We start from the raw sequence: 10529 nt of genomic DNA, 5'->3' as shown, positions 1-10529 counted from the left end.
GTTGGTCTCAAAATACACTACAAAGTATCTCTATTTGTTTCATAGGTCCTAACTTTTTAAAATCCCTTAAAATCAATTGTTAATTGAATACATGCAAAATATTAGACACTCCTTTAAAATCCTACTTGAATGCTTATGAATTCTTTTTAAAAATTAAATCTTTTAAAATTCCAATTAAATACTCTCCTAAATAAAATGAAAAAAAATGATAAATTACAAAAAACTACATCAACTATTAGGTCAACTACAGTTTCATACCCCATCTTTAAAACATTTCAATGTCATACCTTGTCTTCGAACTTGTTGCAATGTCATACCTTTCGTTAGTTTGTCTGTCAATTCCTCTGTTAAATGTTGATGTAGCTTGAGACGAGACCCACTTTCTATTAAAAAATTAATTAACTATTAAAAAAATATGGGTGGGTCCCACATTATTTTTAAAAAAATATTTAAATAATTGTATTTTAATTTTTTTAATATTTAATTAAATTTTTAATAGAAAGTATGTCCTATCTCAAGTCACGTCAGCATTTAACAGAGGAATTGAAAGATAAACTAACGGAAGGTATAACATTGCAATAAATTAGAAGATAAAATATGACATTAAAATAGAAATTGTGATTGAGCTAATGTAATGTTTTGTAATTTACCAAAATAATACTGAGTTGGAAACGGCAAGGACAAGAATAAAAAGGCAAGACAAGGCAATAATGATAAAAAGTGGAGTTTTTTTTTCCTCCTAGCAATCTATAGCCTTTAAGCCAAACAAGGGGCCCAACAAACCCCGCACTTTTCACTTTCCCTTTTCATTATCTCTCTCTCCTTGCGGAATCCCTGAATTAAGCTTTGCCTTCTCTCTCCATGTTTCTCTCTCCTCTCTGTGAGCCCTCAAACCCCAATCTGTTTCTTGGCTCTGCTTTTGTTCCTATCCCTTCTTTTCCACAACTCACGCTCTGAGTTCGTTCCTCCATTAGTTTTCACTTCCCAAGTCCCTTTTTCCCCCCTCAGCTGGGATAATCCAGAAATCTCTCATTTTTTCTAACATTTTCTGTGAATTTTGACATCTGGGTTCTACCTGATTTCGAGCTTCCCTTTTTGGGTTCTGATCAGCTGGTCTGTTTTCAGCTTTTGGAAAACCTGGTTTCCACTTCTGGGTTCTTCTGGAATTCGATCTTTTACGGAAAGGTGAAGGCTTTTTAGCTATCTACCTTTAGATTTTTTCAGATCCTTTGACAAAGGAGCTGTTTTTGGAGTAATTTTCAAGTGGGTTTTGGAAAATCGAATGTAAAAATCGGTTTTTTGCACTTTGGGTTTGGAGTGTTGGTGTTGAAATATGAAGAGAGGGAACGAGGAGAAGGTTATGGGGCCTATGTTTCCGAGGCTCCATGTGAATGATGCAGATAAAGGAGGACCAAGAGCTCCTCCAAGGAACAAGATGGCCCTCTATGAGCAGCTGAGCATCCCATCTCAGAGGTTCAATCCTGGAGTGCTGCCTCTTAATTCAAATAACCAGGTTATTTAATCATAATTTGTGCTTATTGTTTCTTATTTATGGTTTATTTGGGACTATTTTTGATGTGTTATTCTTTTTACCAAGTAGTTAGGTTATGAATTTTTCTCAGGATGTGGATTTAATTTTTTTTGTAGTAGATAACTATAAATTTTGTTTTATGCTATATCCAGTAGTTTTACATGTTACTATGTCTATAAGTTATGTTTTAGTGCTTATTAATTCAGTCCAAAAATTTTTAAAAATGCCAATATAGCTAATATTTGCAGCATGCTGATTTTAGAGGGGAAAAGTAATGGTGTGTTAGTGTTGCAAGCTTGTTTAGTATGAACAGAAAATGATTATCGCATATCTGAATTTTGGGAACAATTTATGTTTCCAGGGGAGTTGTGCGGATGGAAATTTGCCTTTTCCACTTCATGGTCATCCATCTACACCTACTCATCAGGCTGAGATGTTGCATGGTCGCCAGTCCGACCGAGCAAATGTGAACTTGCCCTTTGAACAAACCAACCAAACAAGGAAGATCGGAGATGAAGATGATTTTAGTGTTCCTGAGTTTGTTCAATCAAGGATGGGTCTTGGTCATAGTAAAACTCAAATTGTTAGTGACAAGGAAAAACTTACTCCCATCAGCTCACCTCATTCTGGCCATTTAGTAAAAGTAAAAAATGCGGCGAAGAAGGATCCAAAACAAATAAGCTCCCCAACTCTGAATTTAAGACGAGAAGTAAATGCATCACCAAATCAAGAGGATGCAGAATGTTCAGTTCCGAGATTCAACAGGTTAGCTGAGAGTGATGCTTGCTTACAACAAGAGTCCAGATCTGGATCACAGCCAAACGTCACTGGACAAGGTGATGGTCTTGTTGAGTCTTCAAGGGATGTAGAGAAGGGAACTGTTTCCAGGGAAAGAAGTGTTTCTTGTTCCAGGGCGGATCCTAGCAGTCCAAATGAGCCTGATAATGACAGTGAATACCGTGGAGACACAGCGTGTATTTCACCTCAAATGGGACATGTAGACAAAAGTGACGATGTCTCAGAGACCTCCATGGTGGATTCTATATCCGGCATGGACATCTCTCCTGATGACGTTGTAGGAATAATAGGCCAGAAACATTTCTGGACGGCAAGAAAAGCAATTGTCAAGTAAGTCTCTATTTTCTCCAGTAGTTCAATTCAGTTGTTACTTTGCGCTTAAAAATTTTGAAGTTCACCTTTTTCCCAGTATGCAGTATATGAAGCATTTGGCGTCATAATATCTTCGTTTTATTGAATATTTATGTACTTATGCTTTGCGTTACTTTTTTCTTCCACGTCGCTGGTTTAGACTATTATTTATTTAACCATTAGGAACATTGAATAAGTTTTATTAGAACGGCAAGTTTGAAGGGAGGTGAGATTCCATAGTGCATAGTCCCGGGATTCCTTCTAAAGTGGAATTATTTTGTTTTATAAGGCCCTCAATAACTAACACTGGATATGAATCATCTTACAGCAGGGAAAAGTACATCTTAATAGAGTTACCTTGTGCAACATGGCCTCTGAGACAGCGGATCATCTCATTATTCGTTGCCTTTTTGTATCTGCCTGTCGGGTGTATTCCTGTCTCGGTTTGGTGATGCTTTTGGGGGTTTCCTTGTTCACTATGAAAAGATTTCCCTTCATGGCACTTGAGGGCTGGGAGCAAAAAGGGGAACAAGTGATGAAGGGTTGTCCTTGGGACTACATTTTGTGGATCTTGGACTATATTTGACAATATAGTTGATATGGTGGTGGGCATGGTGGTGAGGAGGATTACATCTCTTATGTAGTATTTTGACGTGGTGTGTTGGAAAATCTTATTAGGTTGGGGTTTACGTTGTCGTTTTATATGCTTTATAGGATATGAGAGTTTCCCCTATATATGGGTTCTAATCATTACACGCTCATTTATTTTTCATTATGAAATGTAATTATTTCCATGTGAATCAGAAAGCTTTAGTTTGCAAAATTGTTTTATGATTTTAATTGAACATTACAAATTTCAGGCTGTTTTTATGTTAAAGAAAGGAGATTTGCAGACGTCTAAATGATTTATGTCGCTGATATTTGCTATGTTTTGGAATCCATTATAGCATTTAGCTTTCGTTCTAATTGCTCTGAAGATAATTTTGAAGTTATTTTTTTTATCCATTATTAGTTTTATTGCTCTGAAGTGCTTCGTTGTTTATAATTTCTGATGTGCAATTTGCTGCATCCATCCTTAAGATGTTTCCTTCCCATGTTTGGTAAATGTCATATTTGTCCACAATCCTGATCAATATCACGTCTAAGGATTACCTTGGGGTTGGTCAGGTGGAGTTAATGGGCTATGGTGATTTTCACGGGTAAGCATATATTTTGTGATTAAAGCACGTAGTCCTTTTTCTGTTCTCTCTTAAATAATGTGAGTTTCTATTTTCTGTTCTGATGAATCTAATCCAATAATCCACAGTGGGGGATTGTTTTAGTACAAATGATTCTGTCAAGTGCCCGATTTTCGTTTCTGTCCAGTTTATTGTTGTGTTTTCTCATATTGGTTTTCTTTTGTTTTTGTGATTCTCCAAGCTTCATATGATTTGTTGTGTATTGTGCAACTACGTTTTTGACCCGACTCCTCTTACTTTCTACAGTCAGCAAAGATTGTTTGCAGTTCAAGTATTTGAGTTGCATAGACTCATTAAGGTAAGACCCTAAATGGATCGATTCCGTTTGATTTCCTTGTGTTGAGGATATATATATATATATATATATATCCGTATATATTGACTTAGGTTGGAAGAATTAGCTTAATGAAATTTTCTTTTGAACAGGTCCAACGACTGATTGCTGGATCTCCACATCTTTTGCTTGAAGATACTGCTTTTCTGGGCACATCTACTTTAAGGGGCTCTCCGGCAAAAAAACTCTCATCGGAGTATGTTGTAAAGCCACTTTTACATGTTGTAAAGCGCAAACACGAGCCTGAGGAGCCAAACAACAAAATGGAATGTTCTGCGGAAAATGCAGTAGGGAAAACATCTCATTCTTCTGTGAGAAATGGTAGTCAGACTTCAAATAATGGGCCATATTTAGGAAACCCACAGCCAACACCTGTGGCTACTGATAATAAAGCCAATCCTTGGTGTTTCCATCAATCACCTGGACATCAGTTGTTAATTCCGGTAATGTCACCCTCGGAAGGACTTGTATACAAGCCGTATAATGGACCAGGATATATGGGAGCAGTTTGTGGAGGATGCGGACCTTTCAGCTCAACTCCCATGGCGGGCAACTTTGTTAAGCCAACTTACGGGGTTCCATCTTCTCATCATCAAGGAATGGGGGTTCTTCCTGTCCCCCCCTCACTAGGTCACACTTACTTTCCTCCATATGGCATGTCTGTTATGAATCCAGCCATGTCGACCTTACCTGTTGAGCAAATGCATTGGTTTGCTGGACCTGGTTCACATGGTCACACCGATCAGTCATCGGGAGGGGGTACAAACTCCAATTTGCAGCATCAAAGCTCGTGCAACATGCCATCCCGGAAAAATGTCACTATTCCCCATGCCAAAAAGTTTCAGCCATCTACTGACAGTGGGTTACAAGGAAGTACTGCAAATAGTACAGGCGACAGAGCACCAGTGAGGACAAATCAAAATGCTGAAGGAAGCGATGCTCTCCAACTACTTCCTATGGTTCCGGTCATTCCAGACGGAGTTCCCCAATCTCACGATACAGACCAGCCAACGCGGGCGATAAAAGTTGTGCCTCACAATCCCAGAACTGCAACTGCATCAGCTGCTCGAATTTTCCAGTCCATACAAGCAGAGAGAAAGCAGCAGGATTCAACCTAGCTGATTTTCTCTAGTTGGCGTGGTTCGGTCACTTCCTCATGTACCATTTTCGGAATTATATTGTGTAACGAGTTTTTTCTTTCGCTTGTCTCGGTCTTGTGAATGTATGTTCATATATGTATATCATATATATATATATATATATATATATACCTCTGGATAAATCACAACCAGAGCTGTGTAATCTGAATATGCGAGATGTTATCTCTTGTATTATGTTATATTGGGAATATAGGTAGCAATGGCATTTGCTATTTTCGGGTAAAAGGTGTAATTGTCCATTTTTGAGTATCTGATTGTTGTTAACTAGAATATAATCAAAGCTTAGACAGGTTTATCTTCCCATAAATTATACCATATATTTGCTATTCTTCGAATATGATATTTTGACCACATTATTGACATTGATGTTTATTTTAGGGCGTTGAATCATCATTTAGAGCGTGAATTTAGGTTTTTAGCCTCGGACTTTGAATACTTAAATTTAAGCTTCCTAGGATCAAGGTTGAATAAAACTAGGCAAAAACAAGATTTTGCTTGACGTGTCCATCATGTAAGAAAGAACAGATGTCTTGTTGAAAGACCAAACCTTGTACCACGATGAAATTGTACTCATCAAACACGAAGAAACCTCAAAATGTGAGGTTGGCAATAAAGTTACTCTATAATTCGACTCGATAACATCTGTTAGCACTTTAAATAATCATCGTGCAATTTTTCACTTTTTATTTTCTTTTTTTAACTGAGAAAGAGCATATAATTAATAACCACTAAGCACCCTAATCCGAGGATTTAGAATAATCAGTTACAATCAGGAGGATGTAAACCCGGGCCGCCGAAGTAAAACACAGGTTCTTCAGCAAGTGAAGCTGCATAGTTCACTGCAGCGTAGCAATACTCTTCATCTGTAAAAGTCCCTACCCACTCAGGATACTTGAGCTGCTGTGAGTAATCTATGATCCTAATTTGCTTAATATAACATGCATTCCCCTCTTTGTTCCATGCAAAATCACCGCTTCCCATTCCAGTTGCAGTGTGTGGATGGTTTTTCTTAATCTTGGAGCTGTACACCTCCCCACCCCACTCAACTAAAGATGCAGCACCCTTTGTCAGGTACGAGAAGAGCTCTCCGGGAAAGTATCCGACGGGGATGTTTTGGCCGACGCGCACCCACCAGTTGTTCGTGTGGAAGTCCTAAGGCAGGAACAGAACTGGTTATAAAATGTTAATTATAGAAAAACAGAAGTGTAACGGACTGAAGGGGGACAAAATCGGTTTATTATTTGTTTAGCGTCAACGAGTTGATATTTCAGACCTTGGTGATGCTGAAGGTGGTCTGATACTGCGGACCCGAAGCAGATGAAATAGGTTGAAGGGCCATGCCGAGGGCTATGTCTTTGTTCGTTTGCACAAATCCTGAGCAAGTAAGATCAAAGCAGCCTGTTGATTTGTATGCGTCCTTCTGAAAAAAGATAAATAAAGGGTTTTTATCAGAAAAGTTCTCCGAGGTTTGGCGACTCATCATTTTCGTCCCTCAAGTTTCAATCAAAATATATGGAACCAATGGCATCTGCATGTTTCTTTTGATCATTTTGTAATGAAGTACTTACAGTCCAATATACGAAAAGTCGAGTTGATCCATCACCATATACCTTCGGATTTACCTATAAGATAAAAAGGAAGATGTATGTATGTATACGTGTTAGACTATGATTTTGGGACTTAAAGATGAAATCGATATTTATTCATTTACAGATGAAGCGTCCAGTATCACTTACCACCCAGCCTGATTCAACGCTTTCAAAGGCGTCGCCAGGTCCATTCTTGAGCCATATTTGAGCAGTAGTGAACTCATCTGGCGATGCAACTTTTGGGTTCCAAATATTTATATCTCCTTGAGCACCTATATAACTATATCCAACTGTTACAAGGATAGCAGCCTGCAGGTTCACATAAAATTTGGGCCAATAATTGCACAAGTTCAACAAGATATCAATGGGACATTGTTTTCAGCTTTTTGTTCAATGAAAATTGAACACTAAAAACTGAAATGGTTATCTAATGAGTCCAATACATAACGTCTGCTTACTGAGCGATTGACTTGAGGACCAAGTTCGACTCGGGTGCCATTGATGATTACACTGCCTTTCTCATCGTTGGTTGAGTGGTAGGAATTTGCTGGTTTCTTCCCAAAGTGTTCAAGTCCAGTAGCTCTCAGCAAGTCTCGCCTTTGAATTCTCCTAATCGGAATAGTTCCATCTGGACAACTACCACTCCTCTGCCAAATTTGAGATAATACTTGCTGAGAAGAATTATGATCATTTTGTACATGATTACTTGCACTGGGACTGGGACTAGAACTAGGGCTTGGAGTAGAAGCCTCTCGAAAATTCGGTGTTATCTGCAATACATAATTAACCTCATTAATTTTCCAATCATAAAACATTAATACACATAAATCACAACGAAATCCCTCACAAAATATGTAAACAATCAAATGTTCTATTAACTCAGTTAGATGTAACTGCCAAATGCTTCTCAAAAAAGAAAAAAAAAACACACCAAAAATCCGACAGATTTCTTCAAGTTTTTGTTTCATACATTCTTCGAATTAACATAAATGATTGAAGACCTGAATTTTGTGGTTCCGCAACGCGGGATGATCAAAAGCAGGCTGTTTGTAGATGTCAACACAATCAATGGTATCTCCATCTTCACTCTACAAGAAATCAAAAAATCTCAAAGGTGTTAAAGTGAGATTAGTCTGCAGAAAAGATAATTAAAATGGCGGAAAATCGGACCTTAATAGTCTTCACCCGGGGCTTATTGAGAAGCTTCAACTTCTTATGAACTTCCAAAGTAGCTTGCTTTGCTTTAGAATTCACATGAGGATGATGATATGCTGCTCCAACACTAAAAACAAACAATCCCATTACTAACAAGAGCAATATACTCCTTTTCCCCATCATCGATCTCTCCGCTTCACTCAAAATCTTGCAGAGCACAGAGAGAGAGAGAGAGAGAGAGAGAGAGAGAGGAATGTGTCTGGTTTGAGAGGAGGAAGATAAGAATGTCTTGATTATGTACTGTGCGTGCATGCCCTCATGGCTTCAGTTTTAGTCCACGTGTCAAATGAGCAATTCATGCAGGTTTAAATAGTGAGCTGGAAAATTTTGCATGTATGGAAAGGAAGAGGGGTTACATCTGTATTCAGTGAATCAAGCTGTTGTGATTAATTAGAGAGACAAACTTGCTTATTTATTGGACAATTGGTTATCTTTTAATTCAACAAATTCTGTAAAAAAATGTGCAAATTCAAAGAATTCATGTAAGAATTATCCGTAAAAGGAATGCTAGTTACCTTCTTCATTTGTATTTCCGATTCCATGGATGTCAAGTGGACCTTATTGACACTTAAATCTATGTATCAATTGTTTATAAAATTTCTTTCTTGTTTCCGTGTATGCTCCTAAGTAAATTTCGCGTGTCAACCAGATCATTATTATTATTCATCGAGCTCTCTTCCCTACTTGCATTTCAAAGCCACGTGGGCTTTATTTACATCTAAATCTATGCATTAATTGCTGATAAATTTTATTTCTTCTCTTTTCACTTACACTATGTTTCGATGAGGGAAATAAATTTGGGATTTTGATAAAAGTCAGAATTTATGAATGTCAATGCACCAATTCCCTTGTTTGGATTCATAAACATAGAAATTTAGAATTTCCTCGTGGAAAAATACTTGAAATTTAGGACTTTCAATTCCCAAGTTTAAATTCCATGTAAATATGTGTCATTTTCAAATTTCTAGGGTGATAGTTTAAAAATAACAAATTCCGTTCAAATTCTAATGTTCTTTTAAGGTAAGAAAATTCACAAATTCTAGAAAATTGAATACTGTCATTTCAATTTCAGTCATTTTAAAATTCCTTAGTAATCTTAAATTTCTTCATCCAAACAGAATGTTATGTCCCTAATTAAATTCCGAATTTCAACCAAATCATTGATATTATCCATCAAGCTACATTCTCCATTTGCCTTTCTCACTCAATGGAGGTCATCTCAACCTTATTTACACCTAAATCTATGTATTAATTGTCTATAAAATTTCTTTATTCTCTTCCCATTTAAGCCCCTAATGAAATTCTAGATGTCAACCAAATCACTGAAATTATCCATTGAATATGACAAATTTTGTTATTTTTAATAAACTGTAATTGATATTCTAAAAATCTTACATAAAGTCTATTACATCAATTAAGTAGCAAAAGCAAGTAAAACAGATGGCCAGCATTCCCCAACAAAATATAAACTTATTTGGAAACCTCTTGTAAACATCCAAAAACTGAATCCGGTTCAAATGTGGTGCAATCTTTTGGGCATAAATGGAAAATATGCCACTTTGGTAGAACCTTAAGATGTTAACTAATGAATTTTTTTTGCAATGTATATGGAATAAATATTTCATTTCCATACCTCTTAACTGTTGATTTGTTAAATCTAAATATAAATCTAAAGGTATTTGGATCTAAATAAGGTAACTTAGGAATTAAAAAAAAAAAAATCGACGGAGAATGAAAAAAGAAGAAGAAAAGAAATAGAAAATGATACGATCGGTACGTTATTACATATTCACTAGGAAGAACGTTGCTAACAAGGTAGCGACTACATCCGATTACAGTCGCTAATTTCATACCGATCCATCTTTTCAATTTTAACTTCCTTTTTCAGTTTTTTATTTTTTTATTTGTGTGTGTCTGTCTGTTAATGTTTCTTTTGTTTCTCTTACCATAATAACAAATTATCATATTCATGTTCTTTAAAATATATTTTTTCGTGCAAAATTTATTATAATTCATATTTAAACACTTTAGATCAACGATTTAAAACCTAAATCTAAAGATATTTTTCTATTTTTTAACTACTTCAAATCATGAAGTGGTTTGCTTTTGCATTTTAAGATAAAACTCGCTACCTAGTTAAATTTTATTCTTGGTTTTTTATACAAGCAATATTGAGAGGAAAGAAAATTGAACTCATGGATCAGAACTGTTTATATTATGGATCAATCTATAAAGATCGTCTCTGCAAAAAAATAAATTAAAACTAAGATTGTTTAGTCATCGAACTGTATAAAAAGTTAAAAACAGGTGAAC

At 36.3% G+C, this 10529-nt stretch overlaps 2 protein-coding genes across 2 annotated transcripts; one reads left to right on the top strand and one right to left on the bottom strand.

Moving 5' to 3' along the window:
* Nucleotides 1–783: 783 nt before the first annotated feature.
* On the top strand, nucleotides 784–5729 carry LOC137717354 (protein EARLY FLOWERING 3-like). Its single transcript, XM_068456686.1, has 4 exons — nucleotides 784–1513; nucleotides 1893–2659; nucleotides 4165–4216; nucleotides 4345–5729. Exons 1-4 carry the CDS (start codon nucleotides 1334–1336, stop codon nucleotides 5368–5370), a joined length of 2025 nt encoding a protein of 674 aa, XP_068312787.1. The 5' UTR covers nucleotides 784–1333; the 3' UTR covers nucleotides 5371–5729.
* Nucleotides 5730–6171: 442 nt separating this feature from the next.
* Nucleotides 6172–8336, bottom strand: LOC137718155 (protein neprosin-like). The gene is made up of 7 exons (XM_068457657.1): nucleotides 8172–8336; nucleotides 8003–8089; nucleotides 7460–7771; nucleotides 7149–7310; nucleotides 6981–7034; nucleotides 6686–6832; nucleotides 6172–6564 (listed from the first exon to the last, which is right to left on the bottom strand). Exons 1-7 carry the CDS (start codon nucleotides 8334–8336, stop codon nucleotides 6172–6174), a joined length of 1320 nt encoding a protein of 439 aa, XP_068313758.1.
* Between the last annotated feature and the right edge of the window lie 2193 nt (nucleotides 8337–10529).

Source organism: Pyrus communis, chromosome 15, assembly GCF_963583255.1.
Source record: "Pyrus communis chromosome 15, drPyrComm1.1, whole genome shotgun sequence".
NCBI lineage: Eukaryota > Viridiplantae > Streptophyta > Magnoliopsida > Rosales > Rosaceae > Pyrus > Pyrus communis.
The sequence above is the reverse complement of the archived record's forward strand: the minus strand, read 5'-3'. Positions and strand labels throughout refer to the sequence as shown.